This window comes from Mustelus asterias, chromosome 5 (assembly GCF_964213995.1).
Source record: "Mustelus asterias chromosome 5, sMusAst1.hap1.1, whole genome shotgun sequence".
NCBI lineage: Eukaryota > Metazoa > Chordata > Chondrichthyes > Carcharhiniformes > Triakidae > Mustelus > Mustelus asterias.
Genome location: NC_135805.1, coordinates 114,199,143 through 114,224,535, shown reverse-complemented (window position 1 = coordinate 114,224,535; position 25,393 = coordinate 114,199,143). Strand labels below are relative to the sequence as shown.

General features: G+C 40.4%; 1 protein-coding gene across 2 annotated transcripts in view; it reads right to left on the bottom strand.

Annotated features, from left to right (window-relative positions):
- sh3yl1 (SH3 and SYLF domain containing 1) overlaps positions 1–25,393 on the bottom strand; it is a 143,812-nt gene that overhangs the window by 64,556 nt on the left and 53,863 nt on the right. For both annotated transcript variants that reach the window (XM_078213216.1, XM_078213215.1), the window contains 3 exons: positions 12,869–12,981; positions 5,118–5,246; positions 2,003–2,165 (listed from right to left, as the gene is read on the bottom strand). In XM_078213216.1, the coding sequence (XP_078069342.1) occupies positions 2,003–2,165; positions 5,118–5,246; positions 12,869–12,981 (405 nt within the window). The remainder of the gene's footprint in view (positions 1–2,002; positions 2,166–5,117; positions 5,247–12,868; positions 12,982–25,393) is intronic.

Sequence of the window (25,393 nt, the reverse complement as noted above, 5' to 3'; positions counted from 1 at the left end):
TTGTTTTGATTATTAATCATTTCTTAATTAAAATTAACAGCATAGTGATGAAAGTTGTCATCAAAAGTGGCACTTATTCATTAATAACCTCCTCACCAGTGCTCAGTTAGGGCTCTGCTCAGATACTTTACGCCAATCCTCATTACAGCTTGATTCAACCATGAAAGCTGAATTCCACAGGTCAGACATCAAGGCAGTATTAGACCGAGTGTGGCACCAAATGGACCATGTGAAATTGAGGGAAGGGTGAAACTTGGAAGCAAAGTTGATGACATTTTTAAGTTTAGAGTGAGAGTTGGAAAAGGTATGAATGTAGTCATCAATTTACCAGAAAGAACAGGTAAGATAGGAGACCCGAGTAGGACTGGAACAAACAGTGTTCCACGCACCCCACAAAAAAGCAGGCATAGCTCGGACACATATGGGGTCTGCATATACCTTTTATTTGGAAGAAGTGAGTGGAGTCAAAGTAGAAACTGTTCCATGTGAGAAGAGGTTCAGCCAGAGGGCAGGTGGTCGTGGTTGATGGGGACTGGTTTGTCCTCCATTCAAAGTAGCAGAAATAGCAAGACCTCAACTTAGTGCAGAGACTTGACGTCCATGGTGCAAAGATGACAATTAGGACGAGAAACTGGATAAATTGTTAAACGTTGGGTCAGTTTGGCTTATCTGACAAAACTGCAGCCTCCCAAACAGAAGGTTGCGGATTCAGTCCCCACTTCTGTACTTCAGCATGTATTCTAAAATGGTATTTCAGTGAAATCCTGAGGGAGTGTTGCATTGTTGGGGGTGTCCTGAGAAGTTAAATGAAGGCTTTGCCTGACTATTCAGTTGGACATAAAATACGTCATGGCACTTTTCAATGAACAGCATATAATTTGATGTGGAGACTCAGTAAGACTGGTCCTTCAGCCAACATCATCAAAAAGATGAACTCTTATCTCATTTGATTTTTAATGGGACTTCACACAAACTGGCTGCCAAGTTTCCCTACATAACAGCAACCACAGTTTAAGATTAATCTGTTGCTTTTGCAAAATCCTGAGGACATGCTATGAGCTCTACACAACTGTAACTACTTCCTTTTCTTATACCTTACTGCTCAACAGTATTAAAAACAAATTCAAAATATTCTTAAGTATTGGAGTTATTTAATTATTTTTACAACTTTCTTTGAATTCATTTCTCAAGTATTACTGGGTTTGGAAATATTTCTCTGGACTCTTATCTCGCATGTCAGACAATTGACTGCCATTGAGCCCAATTATAGTGCTGGAAGTATAGACTAGACTTTCGCCTCGACTACCTGGGCAAAGCACTCAAAGGATGATCGGTTGGCAGATTCAAACACTGCTAACATAACAATTCAGATCTGCCTTCCATTGGATTTTCATTCTATTAGTTTCAATGGGTTCTGTTAGGAGCATATAATTCAGCTTTTCCTTTCTGCATTTGGTCCAGGCACTAATAGTGAAAATTGACCTTTTATGTTTTTTTTCATATCACTCTGAGCACTTGCATCAGCCTAGATTATGCATTTGGGCTTGAACACATGCCCTTCTGACTCAGAGAAAAAATACCACCAACTGATCCAAGGCTGATGCCTGAGTTAAGGTAAATGACACAAAGAGAAAGGTTCTTTCTTTGAGTCAGTTATCCTTAAGCTCGCATGAAGGCAGATAGGCAACATTTTAATTGTTCAGGATTTGGATTAAGTAAAATTATCTTGTTGCTTATTGCAACAACTTCTGTTTTAAACATTCTGGCATTTATTGCTCACTTATTAGTGAGGAAGCAGTCTAAAATACAGTTCTTAAAATGTCCCCCTTTAGAAGGTTTCCAAGGACAGTTGGACACAATCCAATAAATCCAGGGTACAATGCAATCGGTTCAAGTGGAATCTTTACTTTGACATTAGTAGAGAAATCGGACTGAAAAATGTGTTTCAACTGGCTGAATGAAAAAAAATCCTATTTTGTACATAACAAAACAGGTAACAAACCTTTGCTTGCGCTTTTGCTACTTTTCTCTTATTTCCACGCTGTTCCTCCCTTTGGTACTGCTCAGTGAAAGTGCCCAGTACCTCATACAGTTCCTGGGCGACAGCTGGAGGCTCGACATCTCCACACAAAATTGAACATGCTCGGATGTCCTGGCAGTAAAACCTATTTTAAGAATATTTTCACGGACAAATATTTTTCAGATACATAGAATATTCTGCATTACACACTGTTGCACAAACATGAAATTATTTCATATGACAAATTAATCAAAAATCCAAACAGTACATTATAAACATATTATTACATATAGAGCTAAAAGCCATCTCACATAGATGTTATTTTAGTAAAGGAAGTCTACATAGAATCAAAGAAATGAACAATATCAAAGGAAGCGGTTCAGCCTAATGCTTCTTCAGCAGTCTTGTGAAAGAACTTCCCACTTATTCACTTATCCTTATCCCATACATTTTTAAATGTTTCATTTTCAAACATATATACATTTATGCAGAAAGATTTAGAAAAACAAAGAGCGAAATGTGATTTCATACATAGTATGCAGTCGTACATTAAGAAAGATGCCCACAATCCAGTTTTGCATTGTAAACTTGAATATTCCTTACATACAGAAATAACAAGTCGACTGAGTTACGTGTGAACAATATAGCATAATGACAAACTAAACAGACTGAAATGTCTCTGAGGAGTAAAGCTAAAAGAGAGTCAATACACTGGGGAAGATCTCTGCTTTTGCCATAATTCGGGAAATTACACCCAAAATGGGGTGACCCACCAGCAGGACAGATCCACCAGAGGTGGTGGTACCATGCTATACAGATGGAAAGGAGTGACTCCTTAACATTGGTCACAAATCTATGAAACATCATAGCATTAGCTCAAATATGGTCAAGGATTTCTCCAGCTGATTGCCATCCTACAACCTTCGGTAGCTGATGAATCAGTATCCTTTCTTATTGAACACCAGGAAGGAAGCACTGAGGATACCATGGAAATGAAACGTTCTCTTTGTGGGGGACCTCAATGTCCATCCCCAAAGTGATTCAGCAGCAGCATTACTCACAGGGTGCCGGAGGGCATGGCCACCAGAGTGGGCCTTCCGCAAGTGGTAGGATAACCAAGATTACATAAAAACCTACTTCTGACCTCATCCTTGGCAATCTACCCATCATACAATCATCTGTTCATTACACGACTGCTGAGAGTGACCACTGTAACAGTGTCCCTCTTCACACTGAGGACACTCTCCTCCATGCTGTGGGGCAATACCACCACACTAAATGGGGTTGATTCAGAACAAATCTCGTAGCTGTAAGTTGGACACCCATGAGGCAGTGTGGACCATCAGAATTGTATGCCACTGCATTCTGTAATTTCATAGTTCAGGATATATTTGTCTCTACAATCATCATCAAGCCAGAGTACCAAACCTGATTCAATAAGAAATTAAAAGCATGCCACAAGTGTCACCAGAAGTATCAAAAAATGAGATGGCAAACTGGCGAAACTACAACTCAGGACTAAATGCACGCTTAACAGGAGAAGCAACATGCAAACCTACGATTAGATTAAAATTCTGCAGTACTAAGATATCCAGTTATGAACAGCGATGGACAACTAAACAACTAACAGGAGGAGAAGGCCTCATAAACATCTCCATCCTCAAAAATGGCAGGGGCCAGTTGATCAGAACGAATGTCAAGGCAAAGGTGTTTTCAACCATCTTTAACCAGACGGACGCTTGCCTTCTAATTGTCATGTAGCAACTTCCAGAGAAAGCTCCACCCCAAACGGTAAAATTTCAGAGGAAAGAGCTCATTTCTTGGCAGATTAGTCTCCACTTTAGACAGAGCAAGAGATACAGAGAAAGCAACCTCTAAGAAACGCCAAAGCAGACTGCCTCGAGTTCTCTGTGAAAGCCTAGCTGTACCCATTCATATGACCTTATCTGTCAATCAACCTAAATGAAGCACTACTCTGCAATATCCCAGGGAAAAACATAAAACAACAAAACCCTGCATTAGTTCAGATTAAACAAACATTGAAGCAATTAAGATCAATTCTGTTGCTGCAGTAACAAACAACGCTTCTGAATCCAGACAAAATAACTCTGATAAAACGGAAGGGACTAGTAAACACATTCAGCACAGAACCATGACAAAATACATCTGTTAGAGGTATAATATCATCACATTAGGATATAGTTAATGCAACAGAAAAAAGAACTTCTGGCCTTTCAAAACACATTTCAAACTGGATCTTTAAAATCAGTCCCCTATTTTACAAGCCTGTATTCTAGGTTTCTTTGTTAACATCAACAATGCTGATGATTATTCAGGTGCTAAGTCAAGTTTTAATTCAACAAAAGCATATTGTTCTGTTGATTAGTAGTGAAAAATGTTTACAATTAAGAACAAATGTAAAATAAAGATTTTACCTGTAGATAGACAGTGTCAGATGAAAATATTCAAAACATAAAGAATATACAAGATATATCACAAGAACATACAAAGGCAGCACGGTGGCACTGCTGCCTCACAATACCAGGAACCCGGGTTAAATTCCAGTGTTGGGTAACTGTGTGGCATTTCCATGTGGGTTTCCTCCGCGTTCCTCCCACAGTTCAAAGATCTGCAGATTAGGTGGATTGGCCATGCCAAACTGCCCCTTAGTGTCTTGAGATGTGTACATCAGAATAATTAGCCATGGTAGATGTGAGGTTATGGTGATAGGGCAGGGGAGAGGGCTTGGGTAAGATACGCTTTCAGAGAGTCGGAGCAGACTCAATGGACTGAATGGCCTCCTTCTGCACTATGATTCTTTGAAGATATATTGACAGTTAACATATGGATTTTACACTTAGGACAGCCAAACTTTAACTGTTATATGCTTTAGTCACCACTTGGTGTCTCTCTTATATCTCCTTCTGGAATTGCTTACTCATCATGTGATAAGTTCCAAGGTCAGAACATGCACTCTATGACTCTGTGGTACAGCATGCCAACGTAAATGTGTCATTGGATTTTTGTACAATATGCTGTACGTAATTAATGCAATACTTTGAACAAAGAGCAATTCTTTGGACTAACTGAAACTTACTTGCGATTGGTCTCTTTTCTTTCAATCAAGCAAGATCCTTCTAATGATATTCCAGCAAACAAGCCACGTGATTTGCAGTAGGTGTACACTGCAGCTGAACTTCTTACAGCAACATCTCCCTCCAAGTTTCTGGAAAACAATGCACATTTTGCAAGATGTTTATAAAGCGCACAATAAAGAAAATTGAAAAATGCATAGGAGAGGTACTATTTCACTGCGTTCAGTCATAATGGCATCAGCCTTGGCTCACTGTTGCTTCTAAGTCAACATATTCCAAATTCCACTCCAGATATTTGAGCTTATTATCAGTACAATATTGCTGGGTTGTCTTTAGTTGGGTTGTACTATCTTTTAGAGGGGTGTTGAACTGAGACCATCTGCCCTCTTGCGCGGATATAAAAGATTCCATGGCACCAGGTCAAACATGACTAAAACAGATGATATGATCGTTATCATGTTGCTTTTCGGGAGCTCATGCAGTGTACAATTTAGCTGTCATGTTTCTTGACATGATGTGCGGGTTAGGTTGATTGGCCCTGCTAAATTGTCCCTTGTCAGGGGGATTAGCAAGGTAAATATGTGGGGTTACAGGGATACAGCCTGGGTGGGATTGTTGTTGGTGCAGGCTCAATGAGCTGAATGGCCTACTTCTGTAGGGATTCTATGAATAGTGATTACGTTTCAAAAGTAACTTACGACTATGTAGCACTTTGATGCATTGAGGTCTTGAAAATTACTAAACAAATGCAAGTTCATTATAAAATAAAACAATTTTACAGGATAAATAATTATGGGTTATATGTACTTTTTCCCTTTAATAAGATTGAAGTAATGATACTGTCTCATAAGAACTTCATGAATTTTGTAAGCATGGTACATCGCTGCACTGATTTAATGCTATGGTAATGATACTGTGCTAAGCATATACTTTTTGTTAAGGGACACTGATTTAAGATTCAGTGTTTTTTACAGGCAGTCAGTGTGTCTGGCAACACATGCAGCTCAGATACTGGAAAGCAGGAGGATTACGCATTTTAGCCATGTAGTGTACATTTAGTAGAGGGTTAAATGGACTCTTGTTTATGAATTGAAAGGTTCCCTGGATTTTTTTTTGACCAAAAGAATGGAAGGTGAGTTAGGAATACAGGGTCATATGATCATGCGGTTGATAGGAGGAGCTAGTTTTGTAGCAGAGAAACAGCTTTGTGTGTTCAGTTGCTGGCTGGAGCTGTTTAAAGACAGAAGTTTGCTCTCTCTCTCTCTCTCTCTCTGAAAACTTCAAGACTTTCTTCGCTAATTTATAGCAAGTATGCCTGGGTTTGCTAACGGTATTTAAGGTGGATTTTAAGTCTGTAGGAAGAATGTTACCTATTTGGAACTGAAATGGTGATGTTAGAAATCAGAGTTGTTTCTTTTCACGTTTAAAGATTGTTCAACGGTTAAGAGTTAAACTGCTTCATTTTGTTAGTTATGCTTAAACTGTGTTTGAATAAAGCTTCTTTTGATAAAAGATCCCTAATTTGTCAGTGAAATTATTCCTTTCCTCACATTTATGCCAAAACAGAAACATTTTTGCGGTCAGTTCTGGCTTCATAACATATCTTGGGGTTCTGATGTGGGGCCCTAACACTAAATTAATTCCCAATATACTTTCAATGCTACCATTTATGACTACACTACCACATTGCTATCACACTGCTCATTTGACATCACCTCATGGATCAGTAAGAACTTTCATCAACTAAAGATAACCAAGACTAAAGTTATCCTTTGCAGTTTCTGCCAAAAAGGGTACACGGCAATCCTTTTTTCTGCTTGGGCTGAACCAGACACTGCAAAATCATGAAGCTCTGGGCATCTGAGTTGTGATTCAAACCCCATGTTGCAGCTCCCACCACGCCTAATTCCACCTGGGAAACACCAAGGCTCCTTAGTCAGCATCTTTTCAAACCCACAACTGCTACCATCTAGGAGAAAAGTGTATTTATTAGTGTCACAAGTAGACTTACATTAACACTGCAATGCAGTTACTGTGAAAATCCCCTACAAGGGTAGCAGGTATCTGGGAATACCTGGAATTTCCCCTCCAAGTCACTCACCATCCTGACTTGGAAATATATCGCTGTTCTTTCACTATCACTGAGTCAAAGTTCTGGAACACCCTCCCTAACAGCACTGTGGGAGCACCTACAGTACATGGACTTCAAAGGTTCAAGATGACTCACCACCACCTTTTCAAGGGCAATTAGGGATGGGCATTGGCTTAGCCAGTGACACCCACATCCCATAAATGAATTAAAATGAAACCCTCTTCCACCCAAGACAGGCTTTCATCACTTTTACCTTCCTTGAAAGCTCTCCTGTTTTCTACCCCTTATACACTGCAGGTTGTCCAAAGCATTACCAACTGCACATCCAACAAGCTTTGCTCCCATATTACCACTGGACTCGAGAACTTCCATTTGCTCCTCAAACTCCATAAAACTTAAAATCCTTCTTCACATCGCTGCCGCTTTGCTTTTGTTTAAGAAACTTTCTCCAACCCCATCTGCAACAAGCTTCCTTATTGTCCTGAATCTGAAATTCTTGGCATCTTCAACATTTTAACTCAGTGATGGAACCGAACCATGTTAGTTTTGTATTTTCGCTCTCTCTCCTCCTTCAGACATCTCTTGGAAACCTCTGTTTGACAATGCTTTTGTTCATCCCACTGAGCTTACTCCTAGCTGTAGCCACTATGAAGTGATTTTGGTTCTCTGCCAAAATCACGAGAAGATGCAAATTGGCATGCAATTAGCTTTAATCAAAAGAAAAGGTGAAAAATCACAAGCCTGCACTGAAAGCAATGTTGCAGCAGACAATGCAATGAAAATTTTCCCCATACATTCAATATAATTCTTGGACCTTTGTTCCTTCAAAATTAAGCATAGTGAAGGTTTTCATTGAATGAAGGTCTTCCATGTATGCCTCACTGAATACAACGCTGTACATAATCGATGGATTTTAAAAATCCTGAGGAACTGTGAAAATGTCTCTGTAAAAAACTCAGTTGAGTATAGGGATCAAACTATAACTTCTAAGGATGGAATTCTCCGGTCCCACAGCAGTGAATGGAGATTTGGCTGAGCGCCAAATGTTCCATCCTCCTTGCGGCAGCAGCAGGACGTGAATGGCTGGAAAATTCCAACCCATACATTTAATGAATGGAAAAGCAAATCACTTCCTTTGAAGCTACATGGATGCTGAAAAATAGAATGTCTCTAGCTACCCAAACCAAGATATGGGTCTTTACCACTTGGGCACAAACTATACCTGGGTAGAGCGTAGAAAATGGAGTGGGTTCTGAAACAGGTATGTAATCTTAACCACTGGATTTTTTTTCTTGTGCTGCACTCAGCTGATGCTCAGACAGTCGAAAAAAGACATAATTTGAAGTCTCTGAAGCATATTCATTATCTTTCATTCTCCTGTTTCTCCACTTTTTAAAAAGAGTGAAAGGGGAATTACAGACCAGTTAGTCTAACATCGGTGGTGGGGAAATTACTGGAGTCTATAATCAAGGATAACTGAACACCTCAAAAAATTTTCAGTTAATCAGAAGAGCTAGCATAGAGTCACAACAGGCAGGTCATGCCGAACAAACCTCATTGAATTTTTAAAGAGCTGACTAAGGTAGTGGACAGGGGAATGTCTATGGTTGTTGTTTATATGTACTTCCAGAAGGCATTTGATAAAGTTCAACATAAGAGATTGTTAACTAAGGGAAAAGCCATTGGAATTGAGGGCAAATTACTGACATGGCTGGAAAATTGGTTGAGTGGCAGGTATCAGAAAGTAGGGATAATACGGAGGTACTCAAATTGACAGGATGCGATAGTGGTGTCCCACAAGGGTCTGTCTTAGGGCCTAACAGACGTTAGGCTCACAGGTCTGTAGTTCCCAGGCTTTTCCCTGCAGCCCTTCCTAAACAAAGGCACAACATTTGCTACCCTCCCATCTTCAGGCACCTAAGTGTGGCTGTCGATGATTCAAATATCTCTGCTAGGGGACCTGCAATTTCCTCCCTAGCCTCCCACAACATCTTGGGATAAATTTCATAAGGGAGGGAGGATAATTTAGTTGTCATGATCCAGATGGAAACCAACAACTTGGATATGACAAGGAATGGAGGGAGCCTGAGGAACTAACCTTCAAATTAACAAGCAGAACAGAGAAACTAATAATTTCCAGATTGCTACCTGACATACGCATACAGTGGCATAGGGCCAAACATATCAGAGAGTTGAATGCCTGGCTCAAAGAATGGTGTGTGAGAAAGCAGTTTTGATTTATGAAAAATTGGCACTGAAGAAAGCGAGGTTGTTCACTTGAGAAGGGCTCCACTTAAACTGGGGCTAGGAATGATGTTCTAGCAAATTAAATAACTAAGATTGTAGATCTGGCTTTGCGAAGGGGGGGGGAGAGGGGGGGGGGGGGAGGTGGTGGTCGTGTAGGCGAGGGGAAATCTATAAATCTCAAGAGAAAAGTTAAGGCCATAAAGCTGTGTAGCTTTTTGAGTAAAGTTATGCAGAGTGTGGCAGGATGGGACACTGTATTTAATGGTGTATCAGTGACCAAGGTTAAAGAGACACTTTTATCTGAATGCACAAATAATTCATAACAATTATGAATTAGATGAACTAATGGTATAAATATAATTAAATGGGTTTGACATAATAACCCTTACAGAGACATGGTTGAATGATGACCAAAGTTGGGAATTCAATCCTCAGGATATTTGACATTTCAAATAGACAGACCAAATGGAAAGCAATGGGGGTGGGTGGGGAGAATCCTGGGTGGAGATAATGAATGACAATAGGCAGAAAACATTGGGTGAGCAGTAATCAGGTTCCCAGCAGTATCTATCCGGTTGAGCAGTGTACTGTTTAAGAAGGAAGACAATGCAATAATTCTGGGGGGACTTTTATCTTCGTATAGACTGGGCAAATCAAATTGGCAAACGTATAGTTGAAAGGAATGATTTGTTGGAGTAAAAGATTATGGAACCAACCAGGGAACAGAGTATTTTAGGTTCTAATAAAACAGAGACGATAGTCAAGGTAAAAAGAGATGACCATGAGACAAGTAAAGAAACAAAAGATGTGTCTTTTGTAAATGATTATAGAAGAATCATCTCAAATAACCGCCGTGTGAACAAAACTTGGGACAGAGATAATGATCTGAATTTGTTGAACTTCTTGGTAAGTGTGGAAAGCTGTAAAGCATTTAATCAAATAATGAGGTAATGTTCTTCTAGCTTAGTGACTATACTTCCTCCCACTCTGTTTCCAGTAAAGACTCTATTTCATTCCCACAGGACTGAATATTTACTGCTGCCCCCCCCCCCCCCCCCCCACCCCACTGTACATGTTTAAAACCTGATACATCTCTTGACTTCTTCCTTTTCTCATGAAAGATCACCAACATGAAACATTAATTCTGCTTCTCTTTCCGCAGATGCTATCAGACTGGCTGACTATTTCTTACAATCAGTTTTTTCAAATTTCCAGCATTCACAGCATTTGGCTTTTATATTGATGCAATCTTAGCATTTAGAGACATTGTGGAGGTGTTGGGAGAAATGGTGGCGAGGCAGAGAGCGAGGTATTGTCAGCATACATGTGGAATTCTGATGTTGTAATTTTGGATGATGTTGCCAAGGAACAGCATGTAAGTGAGAATACCAACGGTAACAATGCAGGTCCAGGAAGAGAACCCAGGTCCGATGATTCTTTGGTTAAAGCTGGAATAAGAGGAATCAAACAAAGTGAATGCAGTTCTGCCCATCTGATGATGGTGGAGAGGCATTGAAAGAGCATGATGTGATCAACCATGTCAAAGGCTGTACACAGATTGAAGGGGAACAGTTTACCACAGGATATGATCGGTGACTATGATGAAAGCATACTTCAGTAGTGTTCAGCGGGGAAACCTGATTAGAGGAATTTAAACATGGAATTCAGGGAAAGATGGGCATGTTCAAGCACTTTAGAGAGGAAAGGGAGATTGGAGATGGAGCTAAAGTTTGCAAGAACTGAAGGGTCAATGGTGTTTTCTATCTTTAAAGACAAGCTCATTTGAACAGGGAGTATTCACCTCAGATGTTCCTTCGTCTTTAAAATTATTGGCCCAGATTTTGCAGACTCCAGGTTGTTGGAGAAGAGGGATATGACTCGTGATGGGCATCAGGACCCCATGAAAGTTCTGGCATGCACATGTCTGTGCTAAGTGCTCAGTGAGCTTCAGATTCTGATGGGCAATTCTTCTGGTTCACGGGACTTTATGCAAATGTCTCTGACTCTGAGTTGAAGTCCGAGGCTTCAGGCGGTTCTGTGGGACATACCTGAATAGTTACCCAGGAAATGATAGACAGAAAAATCCTAGTCTAACTTATGGGTCAGCACAAAACGTACCCCCCCCCCCTCAATCACACACACAGAGAACCCCTCTCATGACTCCCCACTCAACCCCTGAACTGTACTCCACCCAGGACCTGACCCAACTAATGCTGTCCACACTATTAACCCCCAGCAAAGTACTCACCTATCCACCCTACCCCTTCAATAACATGCATACATTCACCCAGTCACTAACATTCACACTGGTCATTTAAACTTACCATATGAAAGCTAGTGTTGTAAAAATAGGGTGCATCTTGCCAATCCCATCCACCCCTGCCTTCTCAAAAGTACCGTCACTGAGTTCCCCAAGGCATGCCATGCTCTGCAATTCTGGGAAATTGGGCTTGGAAGACCCAGCAAGAAATGTGGGGCAGTGTCAATGCAGGGGAAAGTTGAAGCAGAGTGGCAATCTGACAATGATTGCCGCTTCACAGAAGACTGGGCCATTATCTGACAGAGATGAGTTCGCTGATGTTTAGAAATTAGACAAAATGAGCACAAACTTCACACAGGCTACATTTAAAAAATAAATCAAGGGACAACATTGTTATGACACCATCTGAAATAGTTAACATTTTGATGACAAAAACATTTTGTGATGAAAGAATATTTAACCATTCATCAAATACCAACTGAAGAAGGGAAAGGGTTGATGTATTTTGTACCTAAAGGGAAACGGTTAATGTATTTTGTACCTAAAAGGTTGAACTTTGTACTTAGAATGTATCACCAACATAACCCTTCATTGTGGCTAATCTCCCCTTGTTTATACTACTCCTGACATTAATACAAGTTATTCATTCTTTAAACTCTTATTCTTATAACGATAGACAGTCAATGTGAATGTTAATTGTAAAGTCTTACCTTTTCTACAAGCTTGTGTGTGGTTTGAGGAAAGAAAGCAATTACATGATGTGGAGTGCGATACAGCCGTTTGACAGGAAGACTCCCTGCTGAGACAGCTGCAAATGCACCGGTAACGTCAAAGGGGAAACCGCGGAAGAGCAGGAAGCCGGAGCTTACTTCGTGACCAGAAGCTATACATTGTATTTTTGATTTGTAACTGGTCTGGAGTTTGCTTCGTGACCAGCAGTTGTGAATTGTACTTTTGAGTCGTGACTAGTCTGGAGTTTGCTTCGTGACTAGTATTGGGAGCCATGCTGTATATATATCCCCACTTTTCTGTGTTCAGGGAGAACTTTGGACTTCCGCTTTCAGGGGTCGGGTTCTCCCGCAAGCTTGTGAGAATAAAGCCTTACTGTATTTTGACTCAGACTAGACAATGCAACAAAACATATGATAGCTCACCTGCCAATGGGTCCAATTGCAACAGTAAAATTTCCACCGAGTGTGAGATTTCCCCCCTTTGCAAAAGCATCAACCGCACGCTTCTGATTCAGGATTATCACCAAGTCAGATACCTATAACAACAGTTAAAAGGGGCTTAATTGGTGGAACTGCAATTAAACTTTGCACAAAATGTCACCAAGGAATTATGCTGCTGATACCTGATCATTTATGAGGACAGAAAAAGCAATTAGTCATGAAAACGGAGGATACTCATTGATTTATCAGCATGGTTACAACTGGACCATTGACAATTACGGTATTTTAACACGTAATAATACTGTTCAACAAATATTAAGCACAGCCCTTTATATTCGCACTGTGGATATGAACTTCTAAACACAATTAATGTAATACAATTCACAAGTTCAAACAAAGTCCAATTGGCTTTCCTTACTGCTACTGCAAAGTTGGTTTCATGCCGTGAGCTATCTACCAATGTAGCACTCAGTGTTGACCCACTTTTTTAGTGATTCAGATACTGGCCTAGAAAAGAGTTCCCTGCACTGGAATTGGATCTCATTCAGCAGGCAAATATCAGCCACACCTTCCACTTTTGACTTCATGATGCAGTTCATGAAGATGGTTGGGTTGAGAACACTGCCCTGGGGAACCTCTACAGTAAAGATGAGCCTCCAATGACCATCATCATCTTTCTAAGAGGATATCAATATCTGCATTAATAGCACAACTTCTGATTTGTGCTCAGTCCTTTTAAGATCTGGCAGAAAGCTGTTCTTGCTAAACTGGGACCTGTTGGTTCCCTACAAGCAGAGAAAAAAAAAAATCAAGCATTGAAGATCTATCTCAGCTAGATTTGTGGTCACTGCGAGTTCTTCTACCAGTAGTAGAATGCACTGAAATTTAAAGACTAGAAGGAAGGCATCGGGATCAGTGACCTTTGAAATGAGGCATTAGCATGAACTAAATTACACCAACAGTAAAATAAAATGAAACTTTTGGCTTCAAACAATACAACGATTTAGGTCCAAGACAAAGAAAATGATGCTAATAGGTGTCCAAGCTTAAAAGTTCCAGCATATTGATGAATGTAAAAGACGCTGCTCTCATACAATGGAGAGGCTCTTCCTGCTGGCAGGATCTAGTCCCGCCAACTTTGAACCTCTGCTGTGGGTTTCCCAGTGGCAGAGAGCAGATGCAATGGGAAATCCCACTGACAGCAGTGGGACCAGAAGATCTTGCCACTTGCCAATGGCAGGCGGTTTCCCAACACAGAGAAATATGCCACAGGGGGTACTGAGGATGGGGGTGTGGAGGGGTAACCCCCCTCATCCCCCCAAAGATGTTGTGGAAAGAATAAACTAAAATGCAACCAGAGTAGGGTAATGAATCTGCAGGATAAGGGAAAAGGGTCATCATCACAGTGAATGCATGAATAATTAAATGGGACATCTATTCCTCAAGTCATTTTAGCCCAATTGATTGAAGACCTTTGCTCATTGTATGTGGAAGTTGTTTAAAATAGAGGAGGAATGAATGGGTTGTCAAAGGTTACAGGCTATGAGAAATTGAAGTGCAGAGTGAAAACACATACTTCAAATTTACTAAGTATTAGCAGGATGGAAAGGCTACAGATGAAAAGCAGAAAGAGACAGGTAAAAATGGAAAGGATGAACCAGCAACAAATGGAAAGTGACAACAAATGGTGAGGTGAGGAGGGAATAAAAAATGTTAATTTTCTGGTGTCTCATGATAAAATTGCAGATTAAAATACACTTATTCAGTGTCAAAATAATAATCGAGATTGTTTTCAAAATCATCCCATAAATGCATTGGTGCATTGAGTGATTTAAGAATTTTATTACATAATATTCACTGGAGCATGTGTGAACTTTGGAAACATAAACCTGTAACAAAGCTTTTCACAACACCCCTATATGCTTTCATTTCGTTTAAAGCTTAGGACATTTTTTTCATAGCTTTCCTAAAATTAAGTGGACATAACTGGGAAAGCAAGGTTATTCAATTAAAATCAATACATTCAATACAAAGCATATATCAATGCTGCAGCTGACTTGTCTGTTAGTCATAGAATTGCTTTTACAGAGTATTAGTTATACTATTTTTAGTGATTGCGCAAAGAAGTTTCTGAAGAGCTAAGAGTTAAGGGTAAAAGATGAGTCATCTGTGTTCAATGACGTAGAATTTGTTGATTTATTTTACACTTTTTAATTTCAAGACTACATACTAAAATTTATGGCTCCTTTGCCACTTTCATTTTCAGCAAAATACTAACAAACACGTCACTTTTTCAGTCAAGCTAAAATGCTGACGTGATAAGGTAATCTTACCACTGGCTTTCAAATTGACAATGGCGATCAATCATGTGTGAATAAATGAAAGGTTACTTTATTTTTGCCAAAAATGATTGATGCAATGCTAACACTCCAAATGAAACATCTTTGCACATTTAATGAAAAGACCATTTCTCATCTAATTACAAAATTAAGGGGTCATCCACAGAAAAGAAAAAAAAACTACGGCAAAGAAGCTTTAAAGATCAATGAGCTAAATCACATAAGCAAAGGGATTATAATATTTATGATTTGACAAAGAGACCAAATTGTGAGATTATTCAACTAGACTCAGTTATCACGTGTATACATTCAAATCATTTTAAAAAGTAAGAAAAATGTCTGAGATACATACTTTGAGCTCATTTTAAACTTTGTTTCACATATTAGATTAATAGGTTGCTGTCAGGTCTGTAAGCATTTATTTCACATTAACTAAGTATAAGACCATCAAAGGAAATACAAACATATATTTATAAATTACCATCAGACACAATGGAAAATGTTCCCCTCATACATACCCCTTCAGGAGGAGGCCTGGTCTATAACTGAGGGTCAAATCTCACTTACATTGAAAATCAGCCACGTCCAGCTGTCTCAATGTAGAGGTGTTAGCACAATACCAGGTTGTTTGGACAAAAAAATATAGATCCATTCAGTCATGAGGATGTTTGGAAGAGGTGGATGTCATTGGTTCTGATTTTCATTTTAATTGGACCCACCATCAGACTCAGAAGGTCACCATGATCACCCATTATAAGCCCCACTGAACATCATCAAGGCTGCAGTGAGAGTGGTGACAAGGCAATAAGCCACTTCCGACCATTTTCAGTCATAATAAAAGGTTGGAAATGCAGCCATATTTCCTTATTAGTTAAGAGAAGTATGACTGGAAATATTTAAGATAAAACTGTTCATATTCAGTAGCAGTTGTAGTTATCATTTACATTCAGATTCTAGGTGCATCAAATAGTATGAGGTAGCCTTATAGTTTAGAAGTATCAGTCCTTTTTAAAATATTATTTCATGGGACGTGAGCTAGGCCAGCATTTGCTGTCCATCCCTAATTGTCTCAAGAAGGGGTGGTGAACTGTTTTCTTGAACTATTCATCTCGTGTAGATCCATCCACAAGTACTATTAAGGATAGGAGCTTCGAAATTCTGACGCAGCAAGCAACAGTGAAGGAATGGCAATATAGTGTGTGGCTTGAAGGGGAACATGTTCCCATGAGCCTGTTTCTTTTGACCTTCTGGGGGATAGAGGTCAAAAGGGTTTGGAAGGTGTTGTCGAATGAGCCTTAACAAGTTGCTGCAGTGCATCTTGTACGTGGTACACACTATTGCCACTGTGTGTCAATCGTGAAAGGAGTGAATGTTTAAGGTGGTTTTTGGGTACTAATTAAGTGATCTACTTTGTACTGGATGGTGTGTAGCTTCTTGAGTGTTGTTGGAGCGGCATTTATTGAGACAAATTAGGAATATTCTATCCAATCTCTGACTGGTGCTTTGTAGATGGTGGACAGGCTTTGGGAAGGCAGGTGGTGTGTTACTCACTGCAAAATTCCCAGTCTATGACTTGCTCTTGTAGCCAGTGTTTTGATATAGCTAGGTCAATGACAATCCCTAGAATGTTGATGGTGGCGAGATTCAGCTATAGTAATGCTGTTCAATATCAAGGGAAGGTGGTTAGATTCTCCCTTGGAGAGGGTGTTATTTATCAGCCAAGCCTGAATGTTGTCCAAGTCTTGCTACATATGGGACCTGGGCTGGTTCAGTATCTGAGAAGTCACAAACAGTACTGAATATGGTGCAATCATCAGTGAACATTGCCACTTCTAACCTTATGATGGAGGGGTTGTCATTGATGAAGCAGTTGATGATGGTTGGGTCTAGAACATGACCCTGCAGAACTCCTGTAGTGATGTCCTGGGGCTGAAATAAACGGGCATCAACAACAACAATAATTTTCCTTTGTGCTATGTATGACTCCAATGAACACTACGTTTTCCCCAATTCCCAACGACTTGAGAGTTCCTTGATGCCACTCTTGGTCAAATGCTACCTCGATGTCAAGAACAGTCACACTCAACTCACCACTGAAATTCTGTGCACCCCTCCTTGCTATCCATATTTTATGCATAGTTCTAAACTTGCTTTTACCAGTCATACGTTACCTCACACTAAGTCATATGATCCTTTAAAGATAAATATGTCCAATTTGCTGGCCTATACTCTTCCCTTTAAATATTAGCAAGTTTCATTCCTGCAGCATATATCCACCTGAATGTTGCAAAGATAGTTTTCCAATTTAGTGAAATTGGGCAACTATATATCTTAATAATGGCTACAATCACTGAGAATAATGCTAATAGAGGCAGCATGAGAATCAGGGAGATTTCCCAGCCTTTTCATTTATTTCAGTATTTAGGTCCGTAATTTTCCAGCCCTTCACACCAGCAGAATCTTCCAGTCCTGCAAATGTGAACAGAGATTTTGATGGCTCACCGGTCCCACCATGTGGTAACCCATGGCTGGGAGGGCTGGAAAATTCAGGCCCTAGATATCTATTAACTATACCCAGCGTACAGATTGATTATTATAGCCAGCACAGCACACACTAGGTACCAATGCATGTGGACCCTTAAAAACATTTGTATAGTATTCCAGCAATAAGGACTGAAAAATATGAAAGGGATGAGTCGTCAATCTGTTGGAAGTAATCAAGACATTCTGTGTGTACACCAATCTTTAAAAAGTAGGCTCACAAGTGGGGACATTTATTAAAATGGATAAATTAGATTTCATCACCCTGCTCTCACTAAGTTTTAGTGGCTCTCTACTCCCATTGAAAGAATAAAGATGTTCATTCTCACCTTTAAGTTCTTCCCCAGCCTTTCTCCAGTCTTCCTGAGCATTCTCTCTTCAGCTGTACATCCCAGCATGCACTCCACAACACCAATTCATACCTAATTTCTTCATCCATTCAAGTTACTCTGAGCTCAGCTTGATTAACTGCTTTACTCAAGACATCTAGCTCATGTTTACCGTCAACATGTTTTCAATAAGTCTCCTGAATATCTTTCCCTTACAGCATGCTTTTCTCACTCGCTCCACACTGTCCTCCATTTTTTTTTGTCCACTACTATATAAGATGCTTCAAAGTAAGGCACACAGTAAAGTGTAAGCAGCTGAAAATAATAGTGAGATGCAGAAATATTCTCATACTTCTCCCGAAAAGTACCCAAGTAATTATTTTAAAACTATCAAGATCATCAGGATCTGTAAATACATAATAGAAATTGATGAGATATCAGCAATATCCTCTTTCATCAAACTAAGATTTTGAAACAGTTTATTCGGAAGTGTCTTGGAAAAGTTAAAGCATCTGCTAATAAAAGCAGCTGAATTAACTTTCCTGGAATTTAGTAACCCAGCAAGCTTTTAGCTCCAAATGTCTCACCGTCAGGCTTAGCAACACCTTCTGGCTCTCTTTAGCTTTTTGACCTTGCCAATACTTGTGTTTATCTGGTCAAAATGTACATGCACTGTCTAGGCGCACAATCTTCTCAACATTAAGAAGCTATAGGATGAACCACCTTTATTGTAAATGGCAGAGTTTGATTCATGAATCAAAACGTAGCAATTAAATAAATAGGGTGGAATTCTCCAGTGCCGTCGCTGGTGGATTCAATAACCGACGGGGGGAGGGGGAGATTTGGTGGGAGTCGAAATATCAGTTTCACACCATTGAGAGTTTCCCACGGGATCTTCTATTGGTGCCTGCTGTGGTGGATGAAGAAACTCATTGGAATAAATCATGAAACTGATTTGCATCCTAATGGGATAAAGGCCTGACTGGAATCTTCACCCCACTCCCAATTCTCTGCGATGCCAGCAGGAAAACACGCCAGTCCAGAACACATCTGGAACAACAAGGTGTGCAGAAGTCCTCACTTACCTGAAGAATGCCTGGGACTGCCTCCGGAGTTCAGGATGGAGGCTGCCTGCAACGCTAGACCCTGGAGCATCAAAGTAGTGGGTGGAGGGAGCATCTTTCATATGGATCTTCCAGCTTCACTGCCATTGAGCAGCTCCATTTTCCAGCCTCTGTGTGTTCATGGAGATCCATCTGGTTTTTAATGAGGTCCATTTTCTTTCTTCAATGATGGATCAGTGATATTGGGCACCTTTTATACGTGGGCACGCAGATATGATCTGTGTCAACATGTCCACCCTGCCATGGAATATGGCACTAAACCCCATGGTGTACGATTAATGAGATGGGGCTGGTTGATGTGGCATGGTTTCCCACCAGCCTCTGCAGTGGGAAACACTCCCCATGATCGTCACGGGATCTAGTCGCAGATGGGAGAATTCCACCCATGGGCTTCAATTCTCTGGTCATTCACGCTAGCGGGATTCTCTGGTCCCACTGCAGTGAACGGAGATTTGGCTGAGTGCCAAATTCTCCATCCTCGCCTACGACGGTGGTGAAGTGTGAACGGCCAGAGAATTCCAGACATGGTCTTTAAAAATCGGAGGTTGCATTTTTGGACTTATAAAGTTGTACTTAAATTAAACAGTAAATGTTATAGTTTTATAACTGCAAAAGACTAACTAGGAAAATAAAAGTTTCAACTTAAAATAATTTTATTCCAATTAAATGAGCATTACTCCATCATTGACTAGGAAAATGAGTTTTGTTAAAGACTTTGTAATAGCAGTTATTGTGCTTGGAAAAAACACATGATTATCATTAAAAATATAACAATTCAATGTGTAGCCATACCGTTGATGTAGAAGAAACGAGTAGAAGTAATATAGCAGACAAGGTGTTTCTAAACCCCTCATCTGCCTTAATGGATTGCCCAGAAATGGAAATTTACAGAATCAAACAGTTTTACCTAATTCAGAATGTTATTGTTGGGAAGTGGAAGTGATTGAAATTCATTGAAATTCCACAAGGCAAATTACCTGCCAGGAAAATGGTTGATTTATTCCGCCTGGGTCTCACTTGTCCACTATTTATGTTGAATTGATCCGTGTAGCCTTTGTGACACCAATAAAAATGCTGCTATTACTTTCACAGCCAGTTTCTTCGCCAGACCTCTGAGGTCTGGTGCAAATTTAATAAAATAACCTGCATTCATTCGTTACCTAAATGATCAAAAACACCTACATGTATAAAAAAGGGGAAACTGTTAACTCTTAATGTTAATACAAAGCAATGTAGTGCTCCATACCCAGTACTGACTTGTGTAATTCATCTTAAAGCTTTCTGGAATCACAGTTGTCTACCAATGAATTATCCTCATGCAGAAGTTCAAAGTGGACACAGAGTAGCAGTTATGGGCAAATTAATTAATTATTTTTTGCTGCACACCCACCAGCAAGTAATAAAGAATGCACGGAACTTTTAAAGATTATGGGATTGATTTTCCTGAGTGTGCCTGTGTGAGTGTAATCAGAGTGCAATGCAACACAAGTGTGCCGAGTTCCAGGAAGGAATTAGCACTTAAATTTCCTGAGGGCCCTGATCCGTGTATTGAAGGTGAATTACAGCTAATACCATACAGTAACAAAGATGTAGCGCTCAAAAAGTTCATTGACCTCATCAGAAGAAACAGTGTAGGGCACTGACTAGCAATGTCTTAAACAAGCATAAAGTAATTGTTGTGTGCAGTTCATTGCATTCTGTCCCTCACAATCTGCAACATTCTACAAGGGCCTAAAAGCCTTCAGTTCCTATGTCTTTCCTGAACACCAATTATTCCCCCCAGAACAAACACAGTCTCTGTTAAACATTTCCAAGCTTGCATATCTTCCAACCACAAGATCTACTTCTTTCTTACAAAGCTCATGTCAGTGATGGGTGGAATGTGGGACGTGTGGAGTGATGTGCTCGTGACTACCAGTATTGTAATCATGTAATAATCATCATTATTCCAGTTTTATTTCATGGGAAAAGCAGCCCACAATGGAAATGATCTCACATTCCCTTCGAGGAGTTCATCGATAACTTGCTAATGATTTACTGTAGACACAGTAAGAAGTCTTACAACACCAGGTTAAAGTCCAACGGGTTTATTTGTAGCATGAGCTTTCGGAGTGCTGCCCCTTCATCAGGTGAGTGGGCCCCTCACTTGATAAAGGGGCAGTGCTCCGAAAGCTCGTGCTACCAAATAAACCCGTTGGACTCTAACCTGGTGTTGTGAGACTTCTTACTATGCCTACCCCAGTCCAACGCTGACATCTCCACATCATGATTTACTGTAGTGCTCTCTGGGTTTGGCTGGCAACTTTGCAAGCCATCCACACAATGGGTGGAATTTTCCTGTCCCACCCGCCACAGGAATTGTAGCGGGGGAAGGGGAACATGCAAAGGTCCTTTGACGTCGGGCGGGATTTTCCAGTCTTAGGGCAACACAGCTGGAAAATCCCTCCCAATGTGTCTGGCAGGGGCAGTAGATGTCCTGGAAATGTCACTCTGCCCTCAGCACCTCAACTCATATAGTTTCTGGACTCTTCCAGATATAGCTGCCATTTGTTCTGGGCAGATTAATTAATATCCCAAACTATGTCACATGTTCAGAAAGCATCTTTCTCTGAAAGGCTAAGCACTAAATTCTGGTCCCCACATAGCGGCGGAAGGAGGACCTCATCTTCGAGACAGTGGCTTCCCCACAGCTGTTCCTGTTCAGCTTGCAAAAGGGGTAGCAGCAGATCCATGGCTCTAAACACTGACTCTCTAAGAGAATTAAAATGACTGACATTGTTCAGCAGCAAGCAGAAAAAAGACATTTGTAATTCAAAACAACAGAATGCGAGAGCTCTTGACAATACGAGAATGTCCCTTTAACATAGATAGTGCCTAAATGGCAACTCTGAAACAGCCGTGCCAGATTTTTTGGAAGCAGTCTGCTTTGAACTGCATCCTGCGCTATCACAGGAAATCTGTGTTCAAAGGCATCTGACATTCATTTGCACATAATATGTATGACTGCATCCTCTTTGGGTAGAGCCACCTGAAAAAACATATGGAAAATTCAGGGATGCTGCTACTCAGGTGCAGATCAGGAGAAAAGGATTTTCCTGCATTTAAGGCAAAAAGGTTCTTTTTTCCTTTTTACATGCTATTTAGATATTGAATTATGTTACAAAAAAGATGTCTTTGCTTAAAAAGATTAGGATTTATTCTTAAATTGTTGACTGAAAGGAAGCAGAAATCTTCGGAAACAATGGTTGATGAAGATAAGATGCAATATTGAGCTGCAATCCACATTGAGAGCAATTTCTGTTGAGCAATTTCTGTTGAGCATGCAGAGCGTTGAAGAACTTCAGGGGGTAGCCACACCACATTTAACACAGCCACAGTAAAATCGGGAATTTTGGCCAGAATGCAGAGAAAAGATTTGAAACTGGTATAACATAATTTTCTGAAATCCTTAAATTATTTTGAGGAACTGGTAAAAGCACAATTCACAGATTTTTTTATGTTATGTTAAACACGGAATAAATTCATTCATTGGGTAAAGTTGGGAAAAATTGAAAACAACAAATACTTCAGGTGTTGTTTACTTAGATGGGAGAAAGAGGCTAAAGTTTTTGGTAAAGATTAGCCAGTGATTTCCTTCAATTATGAAATGTTCCACTTATAGTTGTGTTCCGATGGCTGAAGAAAACGGATTTTTGATTGAACTGTTTATTTTAAATATATTTTATGTTTATTCATTTGACTCAGTCAAGTGCTGAGGTCTTCTGCAATCAATCAATCTATAGACTGTGGGAGATATTTTGAGGCTTAAAATAAAATAATTTCAACCTAAATCAAAGGCTATAACAATAAAATTGTTGTTCCTAATTTTCCTGGAGAATTATTGAATAGGTGGGGCAAAAGAAAGGGAACTGAGGTGGATCAGAATTTCTGATTAAACATTGCAGACATTCCTGAATCTGTTGAAAATCTTGAGGCAAACTTATCGTCAGTAGATGGTTTCTTGTCTTATTCAGAATTTTGACCGTGCTCCTCATTACACTAACCTTCAGTAAGGTGCAGTAAACTTCCTCCTTCCTCACCTCCCCTCACTCCAAGCTTACCCTAGACACATATTGGCACCTCAGTTGTGCTGGCCTTGCGGACGCCACCCGGGCCAGCCCCAATCTTCCCCCACCCCAGCCTCAATCTCCCACTACCCCTCCCCCTGGCAACCACGAACTCCCCTTTCCCGTTTGCCAGCCCCGACCCACCCCCCCATCCCAATGACCAGCACCGATTGCCCTCCTCCTTCCCCCACTGATACCACTTGCAGAGTGGCAGTGGTTCCCCCTCACCGATCGCCCTCCTCCTTCCCCCACTGATACCACTTGCAGAGTGGCAGTGGTTCCCCCTCACCGATCGCCAATAGGCCCCACCTTCCAGTATGCCCTGCCCCTTGGCAACGTCTGATGCACAATGCCAAGATGCCTGTTGAACTGTGTCAGTTTGCCCCTTGGGCAGTGCCAGGGTGCCAGACTGGCACTGCCCAAGGGATCCTCACCCTTGCCCCCGACTGCCATTGTCCCCACCAGTGAGGTAAGGAAGCCTATTCTACCTTACTGGGGAGCAGTTGTAAACCCCGCTGGTGGGAACTACTCCCGGCCAGGTGGGGGGAGACACTAGTAGGCCCGGAGAATATCGTCCAGAGCCCGCTAATCATATGGAAATGTCAATTTCAATCACATTTCCATATGATAATCAGCTCTGTGCTGATTTCCGGCGTGGAGCTGATTGCGCTAAAAAAACCACTTGGGAAACTCGTGAAATGCCTCCCGTTGGTGTCTCCTAGCCCTGCTGTCTGAAAATGCAGCTGCCCACAAAAGGTGCAGATGATTAAAATGTTAACAAGCTCAATTTCTTGTTAATTAGTATTTTCAAAATGGCAGACAGGCTTCCGATTTCTGGGCCCACTTGCCTTCCTGATGTTGGAGACTGGAATGATGATGTTGCATTGCCAATCCCATATCATGATATCCTATTTTAACTATGTCTGGGATGGGAGGGATTGGAAGACAAGTGTTGATCTGAAGCCTCAAAATCCAGCCCATGAATGGGTTGCCAAAAATTACAGAAAAATATTGCAAAAGCTGTCTCACCAACAAGCAATACAAGAATGGGATATCATCTACTCCAACACAAAAACATCTCACAGCAACAGCATAATATCTATAAGAATATTTTCAGTAAAAGTCAACAGGCCTAAACACATCCATCAACTTCAGCAAAGAACAACTCTTCATCAGGTTTCCCATTGAATTCTGTATTACCTTTTATTTATCCATATTATAATACACCTCCCTTTTTTTTTAATCCTATGTAGTCAATTGATCTTTGAATGCTATTAATCAGCTTCGTACACGTCACTTAACTTTTCCATCTGCAAATTGGGAAACTAGTCAGTACCATATAATTAATGAAAAATGTGTGAATGGCAACTGATACAGAACAGAACCCGGAGGGATTTTACTCTTTGCTTTCTTAAACAGAGGATCGTGTATTTATCATCGCCTGCTTTCTTTTGCAAGCCAACCAGAGCGCGCGCGCGCGCGCGAGCGACACACACACACACACACACACACACACACACACTCCCCCCAGTTGAGATTTTTGGCATGGACACTGGTCCAATGAGAATAAAGCTTTGGATTTTATAAACATTAGAACTCTGGGGCAGAGTATGTGCATTGGGCTGGGTATGGGACAGTAGGGGTCTAATAATTTGTCTTTATTGTGAACTCTGTGCCTTTTATTATGCATAAACTGTTGTTTAGCTATTTTGGCATGTGAAATGTTATCAAAATCTCTAGAGGCTTTATTGCTTTGACATCCTTGGAAATACAAGTAGAATTCTCGCATAGTGATCGTGACACTGCACATAAACATCAGTGATAGTGGGAAAAAATATATTTGCTGAACAATCATTAAAGAAAAGTCAAAGCAGAGTTTACATTCTTCCATCCAGTGATTAACATGTTATGTGACTGAATGGTGGCAGCAAAAGAAATGAAGTGAGAAACGAGAATTTAAGATACATCCACATGAAGAAAGTTTGGTGAGTCACTGCAGCACATCCTGTAGACAATGATTCAATTCAGAGTTCACAGTTTAAACATTAATGTATACAGATACTTATTG